The sequence below is a fragment of the Leptinotarsa decemlineata genome, unplaced genomic scaffold (genome assembly GCF_025532065.1).
Source record: "Leptinotarsa decemlineata unplaced genomic scaffold, Ldec_3_MD MMD2_P_RNA_scaffold_2, whole genome shotgun sequence".
NCBI classification, from domain to species: domain Eukaryota; kingdom Metazoa; phylum Arthropoda; class Insecta; order Coleoptera; family Chrysomelidae; genus Leptinotarsa; species Leptinotarsa decemlineata.
This window is the reverse complement of record NW_027412529.1, coordinates 20,012,277-20,035,685: the sequence shown is the minus strand read 5'-3', so window position 1 is coordinate 20,035,685 and position 23,409 is coordinate 20,012,277. Positions and strand designations below refer to the sequence as shown.

General features: G+C 33.3%; 1 protein-coding gene across 1 annotated transcript in view; it reads right to left on the bottom strand.

Moving 5' to 3' along the window:
- The window catches only part of LOC111505742 (juvenile hormone esterase), a 61,671-nt gene extending 49,028 nt beyond the window's left edge, over window positions 1-12,643 (bottom strand). The window contains exon 1 of the mRNA XM_074185166.1: window positions 12,519-12,643. Within this exon, the coding sequence (XP_074041267.1) occupies window positions 12,519-12,599 (81 nt within the window). The 5' untranslated portion in view covers window positions 12,600-12,643. The remainder of the gene's footprint in view (window positions 1-12,518) is intronic.
- Between the last annotated feature and the right edge of the window lie 10,766 nt (window positions 12,644-23,409).

Here is a 23,409-nt window from a genome sequence, read left to right as displayed (position 1 = left end):
GACTTTTGGAACATGTTCCATTGCAAACCCGAAGAGATATGTGGTTTATGCATGATGGCGCTCCTCCTCATTTTAGTTTGATTGTGCGTGACCATCTGAACCATATTTTCCACAATAGATGGATTGGTAGAGGTGGGCCATATTCATGGCCATCGCGGTCTCCGGATTCAAATCCATTGGATTTCTTTTTGTGGGGGCATCTAAAAAGCCTTTTTTACGCTACACCTATTCACACAAGAGATGCATTGTTGAATAGAATAACATTACATTGTGAAGCCATACGAAACGACCTGGAATGCTATTTCAAGTACAGAGAGGGTGTCTTTGCAGACTAAGAAAATGTATAGAGAGAGAAGGTGGTCATATCGAGCAGTTTCTGTAGCGGATTTTTCATTTCTGTTTGCTCTTGAGGCTCTTGAGTTTCGTTAGTTAAACGTGTTTGCATTATAAAAATTCGTTATGAACATTTTACCTATCATTTCCATTTTCCTTAAAAACTAATATTTTCGAATAATGGTAGACATTTCAGGATAAATGTTGTTGAATTAACGTTATCATTATTATTTCTGCTTTGATAATTATTCATTTCAAGTAATGGTGGACGAGCGGGTTTGATGTCGTCGAGTGAAACTACATTTTTATCAAGACTCGTTGCTCCGATCGACTTTCCACATGAGTACTTTTATTCATAAAATTGTCCAAGTAACCTTAATTTGTTGAAAAATATTGAAAAATATCTGTCATTTCAAAGTTTTGGGGTGTGGACCACCGGGGGTAGTCCGTTCCTGACTTTGTAGCAAAACAACTGACTCCTGCATGAAAGCTCATCGAAGGAATTCATTTGTTTAGTCAATTACCAAAATTTGGATGATTTTGAATATTCACTTGAAAAGTTATCAAAGAAAAACATTTTTCATTTTGTAACTTCGAGGGCCCGTTACTTGGTAACGGAGGATTTTAGGAAAAAAAGTTATATGAAGTACTGGTGATATTTTGACCCCATCTATGCATTCCCGAGAGGAAAAGAGGAAGTCCAGGGACACCCTGTATACGACTGAATCCACTTTGATACATTTTCGCTTACCCCACTATAGTTAGTTTGTTCATCAGGGTAGGGCAGTGTTTCTCAAAGTGTGCGCCGCGGCGCTCTGGGGCGCCGTGGAACCTTTACTATGGCGCCGTGGGCCACGGGTTAGTCTCGAAATACAACGTTTCACAACATAGATAACTGAGAGTAAAGGTTATACGTCGGTAGCGACGGTACCGGTTCAGACAGCCACCTACCTACTTTTATTAATTAAAAATATAAGGGAGCCGTGAATTCAAAAAGTTCGAGAAGCAATGGGGTAGGGTGATCTACCCTATCGAACGCTTTACTGAAGTCGGTATAGGTATATTAAATCAATCTGTAAACCACTCTTCATATTTTCTCTTAGGTGACCAGAATAAACAGTTAAATTGGTTTCTGTTGATCTTTTGGGGCAAAAACCATGTTGTTCATTGAATTTTTGCTTCATATAATATAATATCATAAATTTTTTTTTCCAAAAGTTTACCAAACGTAGATAGCTTGCTGATGGGCCTGTAGTTTTTGAAATTTGATTTGTCACCTGATTTGTGAGCTACATGAGCTATTTTCCACAATTTAGGTAATGTAAATGCGAGTGATACCTAGATTATCAAGTACTTGGTTTTGGGTTACTTTTGTGACTCGTATGAGAGTATCAGATAATGATAATGTAAGAGTTTTTGGTTGAGTACATACGGATTCAAAAAAATCTGCAAATGAATTACATGTATCACTGCCGTTGCTGGCAGAGGAGTTGATGTAATTGACCTCATTGGAAATGTACACAGTTATTTTCCTTTTGTTAGATAACAATTTTCAAAACTTTCTGTAATTGTTTGGTATTTCGAATTCAAGTATATCTATGTAGTCATAGTAATCCTACCGTATCAAATCTTTTGCGCGTTTTCTCAAATTTTTAAAACAATTATAGTCCTAATGGTTTTGATATATCTTAAATTTTTTGTGATAGTCTTTTTTCTGTTTCATTGTTTCAATAGTTTCTTTTTAAACCTATGTTGAATATAAACAGTGCATTGATTTTTTATTATTCAAATTGAAACCATGAAATTATAAAACAACAACAAAAATTAATGGGCGCTCCGGGGCGACTTCATTGATGCCAGTGGCGCATTTGCTTTTTCAGCTGCAGGAAAATCCGGAAAAACCTGCAGCACCACGTCATCTGGAGATCTTGATCTGCCAATGTCCTCTCTCATAAAACAAAATGTAGGGTGTCTCCAGAGGCTCCAATAAATTCAATACATCGTCAGAACACTTAGTGACATGACTATCGTCAAACTTAAACCAGTCCGTTTCGTCTTTGACCAATGCGTAATAATGACCAGATTCAACGCCAGAACCAGTGAAAAATGACTGCATGAAGATTATGAAAGTGGTCTGCTAGATTGAAGTATTCATCTATTTCAAACCTTCGTAAGAGTTTTCTGCTTTCGTCAGAGGTTGAGTCATGTTTGAAGATCATCAGTGTTATTATTAGATTGACAGGTGCCTCACCTATACTTATTTTCTTATAACAGTCACTTAGATTGGCGCATGTTTGGCAATACAATCGATCATCACCTCTTAAAAGTTTCATTTTCATATAATTAACAATAAGCTTTGCACGGACTGGTTATTAGTCATATTAGGAAACGTTAGTTGAAGTTCCAGAAATCCACATACGTTTTTGCCACCTCTTTAACATTTACTACAAAGTACACAAGTTAGAATTTTTTCAGCAAAATATTTACAAACACAAGACGAGATAGACTGTATGGAATCATTCAATCCAGAGCGATCAGGAGTATTGATTCTGCTATTGTTTTGCTCACGAATAGATTCGTAAGGAAGAACATTTTTCACAGAATCTGCATAAGAACCATTTCTCAAGCTGCAATCGATCTTTTCAAGTGATGCAGGGTTACGTAGAGCGATCGATTCGCCTCTTGCTTCATGGAGCTCTTCCACTGGAAGAGAATCAGAACCACAAGAACTTCAACTCATATTTGGGGGTCAAGAATAACCTGAATCCATTAACTGCACTAAAAAAGAAGAAAGTGGATCAATCACTTGCGAATTAACTTTGGTAGGAGACTAATGAATATCCACATATCTCAGCTTGTTTCGAAGAGATTTCAGTTCCGTACTGAAATAAGGCGATGCATGATCTCATCAAAATTATGTGAGGGAGGAATAGTTCTAAGGACAGAAGAAGCATTACTACGTTGAAAAGCAATACTAATTCTTTCATATCAAAAAAGAGGTAAAATGGTGATGTTTCGTTGCTTGGCCTATTCTCCTTCCGAGTTCATGAACGAATAACATTGACTCCGGCCCATAAACACCAACAATCCCAACCGCTAATGGATGGAACAGATAGTTGTTATCAAGATTTTGGTATTTTTTTCGTTTCAATTTTTTGCCAGAAAATAATGCTGCGGTTCCAGCAGACTTTGAACATTCGGCTAGATGGGAAACCGCGACCGTGTCAACGCAAGTGAAGTCCCATATCGCAGGTTTACCGTATTTCCAGACATACCATCTGGTCGACTGGTTCCTAAGGGTTCTAGAATTGCAGAAACATCCGCTGACACCATAGCTTGTTTCAATATGTCCTTCACCTGGTGATGTCATGATGTACGCCCTGCACTTCTCCTGCAGCTCAAACCATGTGTACCTTTCTCATCAACTATAATACCGCAAACACAAGTATGAGGCACACAAATAGATAAACCCATCCTAAGTCCTACTGCTAAAATTAAAAATTCATTGTCTAATAGTGTTCCAAGAGATGTAACAATATGTAGGGAATCTGCTGTCAGATCCAATGACTGGAATATTTTCATCAATAATTTCATTCAATTCCCTGTAGAAGACATAAACTGTGGATTATCAACCCCTTATTTCTCTTCCAATCGGTATTAATCAACAGTTCATGTAATTTTTCAAAATTTGCTTTGTTAAAGTTCTTGTTGGATTCAAGTGAATTTCTTAATGATTCAACCTCATACTCAAATGTGATATTTAGTGAAGGATGGTGCTGAGAGTCCTCTGGCACCAATAGATCATCGGAATGTTCAACGGATTTAATGTGATTTTCGTTTGATAACACAAGATCTTACAGTTTGTTGTTTCTATTATAAAGTTGCATTGAATTGCATGAGTTGAAGATAAGAGAAGGAGTCTATCAGTTCAACATATTTCTTTTCAAAATCCCAAGGCTCCAAGTATGAATAATTTTTTAGGAATCCATTTTACATCAGACATGTTGAAACCACCTAAGATAATCAGGCCTCCCTTCAAGTTACTAGACTAGGAACTCAAAGTAATATTCAAAAACTTCAACAAAGTCTCATAGAAACTGATTTGGATTTTTCCTCAAATACAGTAGAAAATACAGCAAACTCCTTTGCAGGTTATCTCACTAATAAACACTTTACACACTTTGGTATGTAAACACTTTCCAGAAAAGAAACAGAAAATGGTGAGAAAATCACCTGTACATTTTTTTAATTATCATGTTCAGGCCATGAAAGTTATCTCAGATTGCACAGGCACTAATGTAGACAAGCTTACTCTTCCTTTGGAAAATAAAACACGATTCAATGAGGATTTAGAAAAAACTGCTTCACAGTTAACAGGTCTCAAACTCTGTGATTCATCTATGGCGTTTGGTAATGTCTCCCATGAGATGCTGCTTGCAAAGCTTGAACACTTTGGGGAAAGGGTTTCCCACCGAACCTCATAAGGTCCTATTTGACCAACCGTCAACAAGTGGTATCGATCAACGGAACCACTTCGATATATTGATCATGACGTGCCACAGGGATCCGTTCTTGGGCCACTGTTGTACACCATTTCTGTCAATGACATATTCCATTACTTTCTTGATGATACTTCATTAATTAATTCGCACTATCGTCGACTACTGCATCTTATGCTGAACTGTGGTTTACGACAAATGAATTCAAAATGAATAATGATAAAATACAGCACATCATATTTCCTCTAATAACAATATTTCGGAAGGATTCACTGTTAAACTTCTGGGGATAACTCACGATGATGAATTGAAGTGAAATAGTCACATAAACCATTTTTGCAATAATCTGCCTAGCCAACTATTTTTGCTACGTAGGCTGAAAAATATTGTGGAAAAAGATGTGATATTGATTACAAACCACTGTTTTTTTCATTCGGATATATGCTATGGTACCATTTTAAGGGGAAATTCTAGTCAGGGATCAGGAGTATTCAAGTTGCAAAAGAGGGCATTGAGAATAATCGAAGGTACGCGTTACGACCAACCTTGTAGGCCACTTCTCATCAGAAACCAAATGATGTCACCTCCTTGAATCTATATACATCAAACTCTTATTGAATTGCACAGAAATAGGGCAAATCTAAAGTCGAACTTAGACTTCCACAACTATCCCACCCGAAATGATATAAAATTGCAATGCCCATAGTCGGTCATGTGTTCCACACAGTCAAGGTTCCACATTTTTTACTTATGTCTATATATTTTTCCATCTACATTCATATGTGTACTGTTACTGTCTATCTTGTGATATCTCTCAAATTTGACCTGCTACTCGTGTAAGTAGTTCATTCATTATGTAGTCGATAAAGTTTACTTCACTTTACTTTACTAATATTTTGGCCAAGAACAAAACCGTAATCATGCTTCAGCCACCATATTCATCAGATTTGGCCCCCGTGACTTCTTTCTGTTTTCAAAATTGAAGAGACCCATAAAAGAAATGCGTTTTGAGGCAACTGATGAGTTAAAAACCGAATCGCTGAGAGAGTTCCAAGATATATCAAAAAGTCAATATCAAAACTGCTTCGAAGATTGGTGTATTATAGATATTTGTGTATTATAGATATCTGAGGGGGACTTCTTTGATGGGAACGGAATAGAAATTGATGAATAAATAAATATTTCTTGAGAAAAATTGAAAACCATTTAACTTCTTGAACAAACCTCGTACACAAACGATATAGCGCTAATAGTCATATCAAATATTGGGTGTTAACTAAATCAGTTGATGAAAGATGAAGCAAAGGTTTCGATAATAATGAAGGATTTTCACTTTCCACTTCAACAATAAAAGTTACTTTTAATAACTATCGATTTATTTTCTGGAGTTGTTTACACGAAGGAAATGAACTTAATGAGTTTTATCAGTCTATCAAGAATATATTACCTATTACGAGTACAGATTAAAATAATTATGCATATCTTGACATTGTCTTTGATGTTTGATATGAGACAATTGTTCATGAGTTAGAAAGTAGAACAATCATTTATGATACCATTATTACTTTGTCATTCAACTTACTGTCCCGTTAATCAACATTTTATAACAATGAATATTATCAAATATAATAATAATGGAAAAGAAAGTAAATGATTCTATCGGTAATCTATGAAGTATTGCAATAATTTCAACAACTAGTTTTCAGAATCAACTGACCGACACTTGATGAAAATCCATTATAACGTATTCAAAAAATTGACTTCGATGTGGGATATCTATTATGAATTTATTGAATGCGGCAATAATAAAAATTATATTCAGAAAGAAAATATAGAGAATCGACTGAGAAGAATGATATATATTTATATATATATATATAGCCCTATATATATATATATATATATATATATATATATATATATATATATATATATATATATTAATATATATATATATATATATATATATATATATATATATATATATATATATATATATATATATTAATATATATATATATATATATATATATATATATATATATATATATATATATATAGGGCTATTTCGTTTCTGTACATGGGGATCTCGTAAACGATAAGAGAGTGTCGGTTGAATTATGGCAAAGTGGCGTATTTTAGAGACATATTCAATGATGTGAAGAAATCGAATATAGCTCTTTTGGTTCTGGATTTATACAGGAAAAACAAAAAAATCCCAAATTATTTTTTTGCCTATATCTTCTTTATTCGCAGTCATATTGGAAGTCTGTCCACATTTTGCTATTGGCACTTGATGTGTGCTCTCAGAATATATTCATGAATCTTTTATACAGGTTGTCATCTGACTTGGGCCACCCCCATCTTTGAATTTTTAAATACGGACCTGTATTTTTTGTTGTAGTTTTTGTATCGTAGACGTTCACTTCATACTGAGAAATTGAATTCAATTTTATATTTCGGGATTTTTTGGTAATATTCGATTATAATTGTGTGAATTATTCCCTTTCAAATTACGGCCCTGGAAATTGGTTGACTGAGTTGAATAAAAACACAATAGCAACTTTCACGTCTCCGTACCGTAGAGTTTTACGAGAGTTTTTTTTTTTTTCATTTTTAGGTACCTATTCATATTTTTTCCATTGTTCTGAGCGTTTTCCACAATGAACTTCGAATAAGAATCATATCTACAACAAAAATATATTATACATGTTTTGATGAGCAGAAAAAAAAATGGTAGCAATAATAACATTCGAAACGAACACTATAATTATTGAATATTACTGGAGTTTTTTCCCAACACCAAATCGTTATTTTTTTTTTATTTTTAACACCTCGACACGTGTTTCGATCACCAAGTGATCATCTTCATAGAGGAAAATTAAAACAGTTTTAATCTTCCTCTTTGAAGATGATCACTTGGTGATCGAAACACGTGTCGAGGTGTTAAAAATAACGATTTGGTGTTGGGAAAAAACTCCAGAAATATTAATTACTACACCAAAGGTTCCAAACAGTGCATCATAAGTACTATAATTATAATGAAAATTGAAATGAAATAAGTAATTTATATACATAAAAAAATTAATTGTGCAATACATGTTCGAATTGGAGTCCTTCCATATCGAGACAAATAATGGAACAATAAGATTGTTTGCAAGATCACCAGATCTTACTATTTTGGACTATTTTCTATGGGGGACATTGAAAAATAGGATTTACGCTGGCAGAGAGATAGAAAATGTGGAAGACTCGAGATTGAGGATTTTGGATGATTTCGCAAGAATGCAGCTAATAAGTGTATTAGGGGCAATAAATAATCGGAAAAACCGAGTTTAAAAATGTCTCGAAATGGAAGGACTCCACTTCGAACATTTATTGCGCCAATAATTTTTTTGGGTTTTACTTCATTTCAATTTTCATTACAATTATTATAGTGTTCGTTTCGAATGTTATTATTGCTATCATTTCTTTTTCTGCTTATTGAAACACATTTGATATATTTTTGATGTAGATATGTTCAACAACAATTTTTACTATATGTGTTCTATTAGAAAAGTAACTTTTGAATAACTCATAGGCATTTCACCGTATTCCCATATTTCCAAGTGTTTCTAGAAGCAGTTTATGATCGACTGTGTCGAATGCTTTCGACAGGTCGATGAAAACACACAGGCATGGTTTATTCTCATTTAGTGCGGAGGATACTTTAGATGTCACAGCCAATATCGCGTCTTGGGTGGATACGTTTTCCTTAAATCCATACTGATGTTCAGATATCAATTTATATTTAGAGACGTAAGTCGTGAGTCTTTTCTTGGGTATCTTTTTGAATATTTTGGACAGATGGGTGATGAGTGATATTGGTCTATAATTTGTTATTTCGATCAACTGCACAATAAAAAGTAAAAACATGTTCAATTTTACATAATTTTTTTGCGATTCTAGCAAATATTCTCTAAAAAACAATTTGTTAGCCTTATATCACTGTTGCCGAATTTCATCACAACGATCTTCGCTCACAATTTGGACTGTTAGCCTAATATCAGTATTGTAGTATCGTATTATAATTAAGTGTGAATAAAGACATATTATTATTATTATTATTATAAATGCTCATTTCCAATAATAACGAAAATCGAAATGAGTACCTACTAATCAGAGGTTTTGAATTTTAACTTCAAGTAACTATGAATGGACTGTCCCATTGCTTGATGAAAATCAGTAACACTATCCATGATGATAATAATCAAACTGTTATCACAAACATTTTCTATTTCTAGACGTAGTTTCCTCGGTACGAAACACAGCGGGGCCAGAAATATAAACATTCATTACATTCTTCCACATCTATTTTTAATCTCGATATGCGCATTTGTTGAAGAAATTCACATTTCCCTCTCTTTTTTTCATTTCCTGAATACTTTTCAACGATTGACTACTTCTCAGGTTCACTTTTCATGACCAGTCTCACCAACATTAAACCCATAGTGATTAATTATTATTGTACTACTCCATTACTACCCCCATTTCTAATTAGAGCCCCAGACTCTCTTTTTCTTCCATGTATTAGTTCATATCTCGAACGGATTGTTAATGAGTGTTCAAAGAGAAAATTCGAGTTACACAAAAAGTATCTCATGGGAGAAAAATACCTGCATACTTGTATCACGGTCTCACTAACCCCGTAGTTGAGAAGGTATTGATTACTCTTTCAAGTTCTCCATAGAATCATGAAATATAGTGCCGACAGAGAAACTACCGGAGGGTTAGTTCCGTTTTTATAGATTTACGTGGACTTACACCAGAAATTTTAGGGGTTCCACCTCGCAATTGGAGATAGTCATCTATGAACTTGCATGAACTTTTATTTATTTTGATACTCTAAAGTTTGTCTCAGAATCTACTCATCGTAGGATGTACGATACTTCAGATATTCCAAGGTCAAAGATCAAAAAATCGATTTTCCACATATTTATTGCAAATACCTCATTCATCATAATTACTGTAGAGGACCACCAACATGCCGTAATTGTAAATTGTTTGATGATGAGATAGGTTACGTCCAATTAAAATGACGAGTTAATTTATATCTTCTTCTATTATAACAGCAGTTTTTTGATGACTAGATTCATCAATATCTGTTTCAATAATGAAAACATCCGCATCATCTCTGCATGCCCTTTTTTCTTGTTTCAAAATAGAGGGCCCGCTCTGCCCTCTATCTTGAAAGGGTTCAATATATATATAAAAATATATACACAAAAGTTGTAGATAATTTGATCCTATATAATATTTATAATGAATACATAGCATTAAACCCATAAGAAACTAGATATTTTCAATAAATGAAGAGAAGAGAAATGGAACTTTCTGTTTTTTACCACTTTATTTGTAACTAACGATACTGCAGTGTCGTCCTATACGAACATTTTCAAACGTATGTAATGAACTAACAATGATTCATTACATTAGTCATTATAAAATACCCCTGTAGGTACTAATAGAGGTAGATACTTGGCTTGATTGTGTACCTACCTGAATTTACAGTTCACAATGCGGATCTGTCAATTAAAAAACCGGCGAGTAAACTAAATCGATTTGATCATTTAACAGGTTGCACACGCAATGTTTATGCTTGTGAATTTTTAAGGATTCTGAATAATTGAGTTAGTAACCCTTCCTTGCATAGTGCAAAAATTCCGTGTCGTTTAGATTCGGAAACTTGTGGTATCATGCCAAGGAATGGTTTGCAATCGTCGAATCATTTTTTCCTAGACTGAAGGACCTTTCACGTTCAGCATACCGTTTTTGGAAATTTCGGCCACATTGTCCCACATAAACACTATAACACTCCGGACACTTAAGCTTATAAACTGCAGATTTCTCCAACTTGTCCACCTTATCTTTGGCATTGAAAACAAAATGAGATAACCTGGCATGTGGTCTGAATGCCACTTCCACATTTTTTTTTCTAAAGAAACCCGCAATTATATCTGTTCTTTTTCTAAAATATGTTAGCGTTATCCATTTCTTGATTTCTGGTTTTTGACCTGAGGGTATATTAATGTGTAAGTAAATTTCCAGCTTTGTTTCCTGACTAACTTCTGGATAGTAGCGTTGAAACCATTATTATGACCCATCTGTGTAATTATAATCAATTTCCCTAGCTAGATTGTTGGCAGACAAAGGCAGTGAGAATGCTCTGTGCAACATTGAATTGTAGGCGGGTTTCTTCAGAAAAAACAATGTGGAACTGGCATTCAGCCAGGTTATCTCATTTCCTTTTCAATGCCAAAAATAAGGTGGACAAGTTGGAGAAATCTGCAGTTTATAAGCTTAAGTATCCGGAGTGTAATAGTGTTTATGTGGGACAATGTGGCCGAAATTTCCAAAAACGGTATGCTGAACATGAAAAGTCCTTCAGACTAGGAAAAAATGATTCGACGTTCATTCAATTATTCAGAATCCTTGGAAATTCATAAGCATAAACATTGCGGGTGCAACATGTTGAATGATCAAATCGATTTAGTTTACTCGCTGGTTTTCAAATTGGCAGATCCGCATTATGAACTGTGAATTCAGGTACTCAATTGAGCCAAGTACCTCTGTTAGTACCTACAGGGGTGATATATAATGACTAATGTAAGGAATCGTTGTTAGTTTATTGTATAAGTTTGAAAATGTCCGTATAGGATAAAAACTGTAGTAAAGTTAGTTATAAATGAAAGTGGTAAAAAACGTAGAAAGTTTCATTTCTCTTTTCTTCATTATGATTTTCCACCACGTAGTAACAGCTACATCCATCAATTTATTTTTGCAGTAAATGTGTGAAAAATCGATTTTTTGACCTTTGTCCTTGGAATATCTGAAGTCGCGGACACCCTACGCTGAGCTTCGAGTTCCTGAGGATGTCGGCAAAGCGGTTGGCTCATGAATTGCAATTTTGTCCGAAATTTTGGACATGAAGCACGTGGCAGTGAAGTTCGTTCCAAAATTGCTTAATTTTGACCCAAAAAAAACATCGCATGAGCATCGCTGAGGAATTGTTGAATGACTTCAACGGCGATCCCTATTTGCCTAAATGGGTAATAACGAGTGACCAATCATGGGTATCATGACATCGAAACCAAATTCCCATCGACCCAACGGAAGAGCCCAGGAGAGCTCGTGCGGTCAATAAGGAGTATCATCTTGAGGTTATGCGCTGCTTGCGAGACGCAATACGAAGAGACCCAAGAAAGAGAGCTCAAGGACATACCAAATAGTGCATATCTGCGTGGGACTACTTTATAGGGGAAAAATAGAAATTGATGAATAGGTAAATATTTTTTTGAAACAATCAAAATTCACCTTATTTTCTGAATAGTCAGTAACTTTCACAAGTATATAAAAGTCAGTCATCTCAATTATGGAATATATAAATGAAGTCTAAAGAAAAGAACTTTAAACGTCCGCCTGCCAGTCTCGGATATACCTACACAGTAGGTTCAATGGACTGACGCCCTTCGTGGTATTAGCCAGGAAGACTGGCTTGAACGTTTAAAGTTCATTTCTTTAGATTTGTTTACTGCCAGTCTGCAAGTCATAGCCCACTGACTGATAAGAAAGATATAAATGAAAGCTTGTTTCTGAGAACTTTTTTTTACTATACATTCATCCATACTCGATTTAAATTCTACTCACTTGATCATTTTCAATATTGGCAGGTGATTTTTGGAGAATAGTCGCTAGAGACGCGAACAACAGAAATATTTTCGGATGCATTCCACTTTACTCATCTGTTATGAATATTGGCGAACCATTGTTTCTATATGAGGAAGCATTTTTATCAATCCATATCAGCGTAGCTTTCAAGGAAAAAGTATTTATTTATGAATAGTTACGACATTATACCGGTTGTCAGGAAAAAATTGAAAATTTCCAGAAACGTATTCATCTATTTAGGAAATCCACAACCGACCCCGAAGACTGAGAGAAAAAGGCAAGACAAAATTTATTGATATAAATTCTATTTTCGAGATGAATCTATGTAATTCCAAATTAGTCCGGCTTTTTGTTTCCAAAATGATGAATAACAACATCATGACATGTCCATAACACTTTTCTCTTGGGACACAAAGACCCAATTTCCGCCGTTGTATAAACACAAAACCTATATTCACTTTTCAGTGAATACCATACTCAAAATGTTTCGAAAATTTTGAGTATGTTTTAAAGCAGAGATTCTGAAACTTATTTTGTAAAGCCAACTCGAAGAAGTAATTATTTTTTAGCGCCCCCTAATTTTTTTAATTTATAACATCCTAAGAATCACAATCGCAGCCATTATTGTAATAATTGAATTATGTGTGTCATGTGAAAATAAGACTTCCTGATGGAAGTAATGTGAAACACCATTTTATAATATTAGAAAAAAATTTATTCATGTTATTAAAACAAACATTTCGATTTGAATTTTGAAACTAATACAATGTGAAGGATGAATTTGATGATTTTTAACAAGTTTGTTAATATTAGGCTGGAATTAACTCAAAAACAGCCGTAAGTCACCGCGTTCGGTAATCTGCAACCGATTTCTCTTTTTAGTTAGCAACGTTGCCATAGCACTAAATTCACGTTCACACAAAAACGATGATGGGAATGCTATCACAAATCTTTGAAAGATGGACCACAAACCAGGGTACCATTGCGGGGTTTGATATTATTCTTGTATAAGAGTAATTTGGCTACAAAAGCAGCAATGATATTTTTTGTTTTAATCAAATTCAAGTTGTCACCTTGAAGTTGGAGAATGACATCATTAAATAATTCATACAGGTCTGTCAAGCAGGCAATATCATTCTTTGAAGTGATGAGGTTGTCGTACAATTGTTTGTTTTTGTTTTTCAAGAACTCTATTACAGAGTCAAATAGATTGTAGAATCGAGTCAGACAGTTACCTCTTGATAACCAACGCACTTCTGTGTGAAATAGCAATCGGTTGAAATCTTCATTATTAGCAACACAAAGCTGATTGAATATTCTGTCATTTAAAGAGCTGTATCGGATTCAATTGAGAGAGGCGTTCACTCAAATTTTTCGCAGCCAGATGTTGCCTATGAATGATGCAATGTACAGCGAGCACATCTGGAATTTTATTTTTTCAGTACGCTACGAAGCTTTTATGAAGTCCTGTCATAGCCGGAGCGCAATCCGTAGTAGATGGAATTTCTTTCTCATCACAACATTTTTCCAGTGTATTATATATAGTTTCCCTTTTTTTATCAGTCTCTAAATTTCTGGCAAATTGTAGTTCTTGATATATTTTCTCATTTTTAATAAACCTCACGAATGACAACAACAATGCTTCACTGGTTGGTAAAGTGGATTCATCTAACTGAATTGAGAATTTAGATGATTGTACAATGACTTTTCAATGTTTTCAGCCATCTCATCAATTCGTGTTTGCACGGAACTATTGCTCAAAGGAATTTTGGGATAATATCTGCCGCTGGTTTATGAAGCACAGTAGTTATTACTTCTTTTATTGAATCTTCTCCAATAGTGTGAGGTCCGTTGTCGTCTTGCTTAGAAGCCGCTGAACAAAGTTTTGACACAGTTGGCTGAGTCATATTTATTAGAATATATAAATATAAATATCTACTACAAAAATGTCAAGTTAGTTATATCATCAAAGTACTTAGGTATTCACATAGATAGCTTTCTCAGATGGAATGTTCAAGTACATAATTTGAAAAATAAATTGAGAGGACTTCCATACAGGTTTCGCCAGCTCCAAAATATACTAACCCTTAACAAATTGACAACATTATAACAGGCACTTGTAGAATCTCTTCTACAATAAGATATAATTGGTTAGGGTGGTATAAGTGCAACTGCACTCGATCCAGTAGAAAAAATACAGAAATATATTTTGAAAATTATACATAACAAAAGCTTTCGTTATCCAACAGAACAGCTCAATGGAAAATTGAAAATTTTAGATTCAAGGCAACTGTTTTCTAAAACAATCATCACATTTCTCTCTGAAAAATAGAAATTACTTGAAAAACTTACCCCACAATCGAATAACACGATCACAAGACTCTACATCTGTGCACATACCAAGAGCAAATAAAACAATTGGTCAAAGATGCTTCTCCTATATTGGAGCTAAACTTCTAAATAATATTTCTGTATCAGTCAAAACACCTAATGATATTGGTCTGATGAAAAAACGCATATTTCTTGTTTTTTAATTTTCTTTTCTTCTTAATTTTTTATAATTTCCTTTCATAAGCTCATTAGACAATTCAAAAATTAATTATATCCACAATAACAGGTTGTAAACTGATCATTTTCATAAGACGAAACAAAGAAAAACATTTGTTTCCACAGACAGGTTTCACGTGAACAGTTGTGGCAGTCGTTTCAATTTGTTCAATATCTTTGAATATAATTAGGATACCTTCATGCTTTTCAATAATCAATGTAATAATTCTAAGAAGATTTGGCAAATAAATTTCGGATTTATTCACAATATGATCTTTCGAAATACTAGCCCACACCTTGATTTTGTTGAAGTTGCTGCGCAAGTGGCCCTTCAAACGAATGAAGATTCAGTTTCTGAAATAGATAAGTTTCGCTTCAGTATCAACAATTGTGTATTCACTTTTATTTCAAATAACTGGGAGTAGTAATGGATCGGCAAATGAATTTAAACATACTCGTAAGCCCTGATATACAGAGGGCGGACGCACCGATTAAGAGAACCCTGATAGCTAGAGACTCCAATCCTTCTATGAAAAATGAATTATTGATCTATGAATTACTGATAATGATAAATGACTGCCCAGTGTTTTGCAGCCTCGAGAAAACTCCACTTCAAAGGCTCGAAAGTATTTCGCAGCGTCAGCAATTGTGACAGATACACTTTTACCAGAGATTTACTGGAACTTGCACATCATAACCAGTCTCATAAACATGTGGAGCTGATATATATGAGGCTCTGGAACTCTTTGAAGAAAGAGGCGAATAGCCTGAATCGGAAATTGCAACACAATTCAAACATCACAGCATGCAACTTACACACACAAACAACATGCATCGTCTACCACACGATCACAAGCACACAATCTTAACCCCGATTATTGTACCCACTTTCCCGGAAGTCTTCCATACACGACATCATTTAAAACCATCCAAGCTCTGAATCTGACTGTGCATTGTCGTAGAAAGCCTTAGATTCCCAACACATACATGAGCATTTAGGCAAGAGGTATGTGGCTGACCACCAAATATATTGATGAACCTGGGGTTGGAAATGAGCTACCTTTAACACCAACGAGAGTGCTCTCCGCCAGGCAACCTCTGGCAAGTCGAGGGAACACTTCGGCCAATGACAACGGATAGCCCCGTTTGAACAAAATAAAATGTATTTTTTGTATATATGTGGTTACTATGGAGAGTGATACTAGGATCGAGGGCTGTTGAATGAAGTAGACGTGTTCGCACTGTGCTGCTATTTTTTTATTAAAATTCCAAGAAATCGTGCAGATAAGAATTTCAAAAGTTGTGTAATAATAGTGTGAATGACAAACTACGCAATATCATGGATATGGAAATTTAGCTGTTGTGTGAACTCAGTCGTATTTTATCTATTATGGGTTCTCGAAGCAAGAAGGGCGATGATGATCTACAATCAGCAGTCAAAACTTTGGTGACAAAATTGTGTACATCGGATGAATTACTAGCTCAGTTGATGACTATAATCACTGAAACAATCAGCAATAAAGTTGCTAATGAAATCGAATTATTGAAAAGTGAAAATTTAAAATTCTCCTCAATTATAAGAGACCAAGAGCTTTTTATCAATTCACTTGTCAATAAACAAGAAAGATACGATCAGCTATTCAGAACGAAGAATATAATACTATATGGAGTGAAGGAAGGTGAAAATGAAGACTGCTCACTGACTGTTTTGGATATTTGCAGAAAGAATATGAGCCTGGATATACCCCCTACTTTTTTGGATTCGTGTCATAGGTTAGGAAAATTCACCAACGAAAATCGACTTATAATAGTGAAATTTTCCTGTAATGAATATAGAAAGGTCAAGAGCAAAAAGTCTTCGAAACAAACTGGCCTTATGATAAAAAGAGTTATGGTATCAGGGTGATTTATAAACCTCATGATCAATCTGGGAATGATTTTATTGATGAGTTTGAAAATTCCCTGGGATCTATAATCCTAACTGTTGATTAAATGATTAGTATCAGTGATTTCAATATGAATTTTCTTGATGAAAACGCCGTCTTTAGTAAACTTAATAATATTTTAGATGTTTTTGATTTAACACAGATTATGGATGAGCCAACAAGGAAAACAGACACTTCAAGAGACTATTTCGTCAGTTCAGACTTCCATTGTCTAATATAATATAAATTGATTTGAAATCCCTGAAAAAAAAATTAAAAAAGATTTACCGAAAATAACAATTTTATTGAAGAGAAAAACTGAAATTACAAAGAAATAACATACAAGCTACAACCAAATGAAATACAAAATAAAAAATTGAAATAATAATAAAAGCTGAAAATTCAAAAATGTTATTAACAAAAATTGAAAAATAAAAATCAAAAATTAAGAGATTCCAAACCAAGTTACGTGACGACGTTTCGATTGTTAGTATCCACAATCGTCTTCGTGTGATAACTGGTATTTTCCTTTCTGAAGCACCTCTTCGATCTTCTGTTCGTAGAGATCAGTATCCATCACAACGAACAGAAGATCGAAGGGGTGCTTCAGAAAGGAAAATACCAGTTATCACCCGAAGATGATTGTGGATACTAACAATCGAAACGTCGGGACGTAACTTGGTTTGGAATCTTTCAATTTTTATTATTCAATTGTTTTTAATTTTCATCTTTCATTGATATTTCAATTTTTGTTTTTTTTGTTATAGTTTATTTCTTTGTTATTTCAGGTTTTTGTTTAATAAAATTAATGTGGTTAATTTTTTTCGGTTAATCTTTTTTAATTTTTTTTTCGGGGATTTCAAATCAATTTATATTATATTAGACAATGGAAGTCTGAACTAATGAAATTCACCACGAAACATTGTCAACCACCTTTAAACACATCAGAGACTCTTCTTGGTTACATTATACTTAGAAAAGAGCATTTGATTAAGAAGGGGGCAATAGAACATAGAATTTCTGAACATTTCATAGTCTATTGTAAACTCAATTTGAAAAGGGTTACTGTCCCAAAGATGTGTACCTATCGATGTTACAAAAATTTTGAAGAGGAGTTGTTCTTTGACGAGTTGAGAAATATATCATTCTTCCGTATATTTGATCAAGATAATGTGGATGAAAAAGTATCATACTTGGTGAGTTGTTCAATAAATTCATTCGATAGACATGCTCCAATAGCATGCTCCAGAATGACGAGAAGAGAAGCCCCATGGGTAGCATTTACAAAAAAACAAAGTATACGCGAGAGGAATAAAGCATTGAGGAAATTTAAGCATACAAAATCACCAGCCCATCTACAATTTTATAAGGATTTGGAAAATTATACAAATCAAGCTATAATAAGAGAAAAAAGGGCTTATTTTCTTCATCAATTCAATAACTCTACGTAAAAGAAAATGAGGCAGACACTCAAAGAATCCTAATGGGATTAATAATTTCCTAGTAAATTCTATTCCAAATGTTGCTTCTCCTGATCATCTTCTGGATTATTATAGGCTAAACAACATTGTACCACCTAGTTTTGAGTTCAAAAAAACAGATGATACTTTCGTATATGGGAATATATGTGAAATTAAATGAAATGCAATGGGTTGTGATGGGTTGAATGTTACGCTGATCAAACTATGTTGTCCTCTTATTGCTTTGTATATCACACATATTATACATTTTTGCCTGATAAATAGTGTCATTCCGCTAGTTTGGAAGAAGGCTCTAGTAAAGGTTCTACCCAAAATTCAACAACCTGCAGAATACAAAGATCTTAGATTTTTAGTCCTTTCAGACTTCAGTAGAGCATTTGACACTATAAGCACAGACTTGCTACTTAACATTTTGGGCTATATAGGTTTTTCCGATATGGCAACTTTTTCTTTACGAAATTATTCAAGTAAGAGGGAGCTGTGTGTAGAAATTGAAATGATCCAATTTGAATATTCGACACTGAAATCAGGGGTACCTCAGGGCTCTATTCTGGGCCCGTTGCCAATTTTTTTTCTATAGTAACTCTCAATTGGATCAAATCTCGGAAGTTATGCAAGATTCACGTCTATACAGATGACACCAAAATCTATTACAGTTTTCCTCCCCGACCAGTAGATAATGCTTGTGAAATTATAAATCAGGAATCAGGAACCTTCATTGATTCAGCTTCCGATGAAATTGTGAAACATTAGTTTTGTCAAGTTTCAATTATGCGGATTCGTTATATGGTCCAAATCTGACTCTCGTTTACAGTACAAAAATTCAGAAAGTATAAAACTCTTGTTTGATACTGATACAATGCATAAACAAGTTTCAAAAAATATCACACAAATTGCTTGAAATCGAATGGTTTCATATGGAACTCAGAAGAATTCACCATGCAACTTCATCATATCTTCAAATTATCCTAACAATGAATTCCCATATATATATATATATATATATATATATATATATATATATATATATATATATATATATATATATATATATATATATATATATCTATTGTTATGTTTTTTAGAGATGTGATGTTGATAATTAATAATGAATAATTTGTTTTTGTATTAGTTTTTTTTATTTGAATTTTATTTTTAGAGTTTTGATTTTCTATAAGCATGCAGCGCCCTCTCTCTCTACAGGTAGAGTTCTTGGAAAGGTTTTGTTTGTTTTCAAAAATATTGTGCCAAATAAATTTTCAAAAAGGATAATAAATATAATTTGGAATTCCAAAATTATGGCACTAATACAATCAACCTTAACCTACCTACACCTGCGAAAAATATCTCAAATTTTAAATCATGAACAGAATTACACCACAAAGTACCACTCTATAATAATTGCTGTTCTGTGGTATAACCTTGTTGAAATTAAAATGCTACAACGTTCTCTGCCTTATGACAGATTACTAAAATGGCTGCTCATTGAATGTTTATAAATTGATCATTAATATCAATTTTACAAATGGTTATCGTTCTCAATGTGTTTTAAAATGATGAATGAATGTTCAGTGAGTTTTCAAACACTGAGAAATTGAAGTGTCTCTCCTAGATTCCTTCTATCAGCAAACAGGTTCAGTGATGGCGGTTTGAGTTTTATGAATGGTTTCTAAATACCTTGAATTTTTCCTTTTTGGTGTAGTGAATTGATCTGGATGTTTCTTCTTTCTACTCCAATTTTTCCAATTGATACTATGGTAAGTTTAATTGTCTGCTTTCCACTATATATTTTTATTTATAATTGAATCTGTATGTATTTTAATAAGTTTGATTTATCAATCTTCTCGTTCCAGCGTTGATCATCGACTCCTTTAGCTTCCCCTTTCAACAAACTCCCCATCTCCTTGGCAACCAATTTTCGAAAATTCTAGATGCTGTCAAAACCTTCTGGTTTATAAATTTTGGCACTTCATTCAAACTACACTTAGTTTATTTACCATTTGTACTCATAAACAAACTCTAATATCTAATATTTACAATATTGGTTGTTTTATAACAATTCATGTTCTGTATTTTACAAAATTAATTTTTGAAATTTGCCTTTGGCAAAATTCATGAGCTCCTCTCCAATTCTCTCACCTAGTAGGCTAGACAATATTTTAGCTACATGGTTTTTTCATATACTGAGTGTTTCTTCTTTCACAAATTGAAACTCTTTCACAATATTGATTTGGATAATTTGAATAAATTGTAATGTTGTTTTGTTTTCTACTATTGATCTAAATGGTTTTATCAATTTGTTTTTGTGTTTCAGGAAAATATATATCTGGTGATTGATCTTTTCAATACTGGATTGTGACATTTGAATTTCAATGGAAACCAACTAAGGAATGGTTTAGTTGTTACATTGTGTGCTTAACCATTTTACTGAGAACAAAAGATAAGAAATTTCTAACTGAGGTAACGTATCTAACCTATATTTTAAATGAACAAACTTATTGATTAGTCTCATTGGTCAAGAAGATTCTTATAAATAATAAATATAATAGCAATATATATATATATATATATATATATATATATATATATATATATATATATATATATATATATATATATGTATATATATATATATATATATATATATATATATATATATATATATATATGTAATCTCCATATAACAAGTTTTAAGTCAAATTATAAAAATTTCCTACTTGAAAAATAAAAGTCAGTTTTATCATAACTTGCTCTCCTGTGTTCTCTTGCAACCTTACTATAGCTATTAATGTAATTTATATATTCTATATATATATATATATATATATATATTATATACTACTACCAATTATCATTGAGGAAAAATATATAGAGTTAAGTGAAAGAACATATTCCTGATGAAGTAAATGATTGCTCCATTGGAGGAAATGAACTTCGCTCTTTATTTTATAACTATTTTAAAAAACATATTTTAGTATAGATGTATGTGGAAAATAATAAAGACCTATTATTATTATTATCATTATTATCATTATTATCATACATTGAGACTCCCATTACCCTTATTTGAATTAGAACTGTGACCAAATAGATAATAATTTTTTTTTAAATATATTTCGATTAGAACTAACATTATTCGAAAAAATTTCCTTCCGATTCATCATATCGCTGAAGTACCTACAGAAGAGTCGAAGTTATCTTGATCAGAAATATAAATGATTTTTTGCTTCTGACTCACTACAAAATTCGGAGAATAAAACTGTTATTGTCTCCAGATACGATGAGCAACTGTTCTCACAAAAGTTTCATGTCAATCTGACCCCAAATCGCAATTGCTAACAATTTACACCTACCATTGCAAGTTCAACTTCAAATTTTTCAGTTACTGACCCTGTCTGTAGAAACTTTTTCATCAGATCTGATACACATCCACTGTTCTGATAGTGAAAATCCTACAATGTGTAAACAATTGCTAGTACGCACTTCCTACGTCGATAATCAAATATTTTTTAACCTTTTCATACAGTTCATGAAAGTTTTGAGAGTAGTGTGTGGAAAAATATCTGTACTGTTGCTTTTTGTTTATTGTTTATTGAGCGTTCAACAACGCTCATCCTTATTTTTCGAGAACATATCACTGAATTTCGAGTTTAAACTGAAAATTTCCACTTCAAATCTGAATTTTGTGTTTGAAGATAAAAATCAAAGACTTCAGTCGACATTTCTAGAGTAAAATAGAAATTTCCAGTTTGAAGTCAATAATTCGAGAAAATAAAAATTTTGAGTTTCACAGTTGAAATTTTCAAGAAACAAATGATAAGATATATGAAATCCACCACACTTTTGTATGCACACGTGTTCAAACAACAATCTTTCGAATTATTTCCATACTTATTTTTCAAATGGATTTTAACACTCCTTTTAGACGCACAAAAATAAAGTTTACATATCTATTTAACTGATGAACCTAGTTGTTAGCATACAATAATTATTTTCTGTCAGCAATGGAATGTACTTCAAAATTCATCATTGAAGATTTACCTAACACTATATATAATTTATCAGGTTATAGTGCACTCTGAAGTCCACAAACTCTTTATTTCCATTACTTTCCACCCGCTATGAGATTTTTCTATGTTTCTCATGAAAGTATAGAATTTCCTAAAGTCTTATAAATATTTTTCATCGATTTTTTTTTCAGTGATTGAGGTTTCTGTACTAGGACTAGGGTATTGAATGTGAGTGACTGAAGAGTATTATTAGTGATGCTTTTATTTTATTTTGACTGAAGAAAAACTTTCCAAATGGTCGGTAATTTGGGACACTTCATCTCGTGAAAAAATGTTTGTGCTGAACTATTTTGATAAACATTTACTCCGCCTTACATAGATCCACTGCCAAAATAATTTCATTTCATCAAGAAGCTGAAATAACTTAGTATATACTTATTTTCCTGTCCACAGAAATGTGTGACCTAGAACAACTTATATGGGGGATGATTTTCAACGACTTTTCTAAGAAGCAAACACATATCAATTCTCTTCGGCTTCAAAACAGGCCCTGGTAACCAACAAGGGTCATTTGATAACTGAGATGAACCCTCTGGTTGATATCTTATGAAATTTGAAGTGAAATTTTTCTCGAATATGTTGCAAACGTTTGCCCATCAACATTCATTCAACGATGTAGCATTTATTATCACAAACAAATTTTCAGATAGCTGGTTCCAGTAAGTGATTATTTCGAACACACCACCAAAGCCGATCAGTTGAGGTGACCTGGAAAATCATGAATTTTGTCAATATCTATTGAAGACATATTCATTTATTAAATTCTCGAAAATGCAAGAGATTCGTTCTCATTCTTAATGTCTCCAGAGTTAACCGTTACGAAATGGGATGTAATGGTATCAGTGTG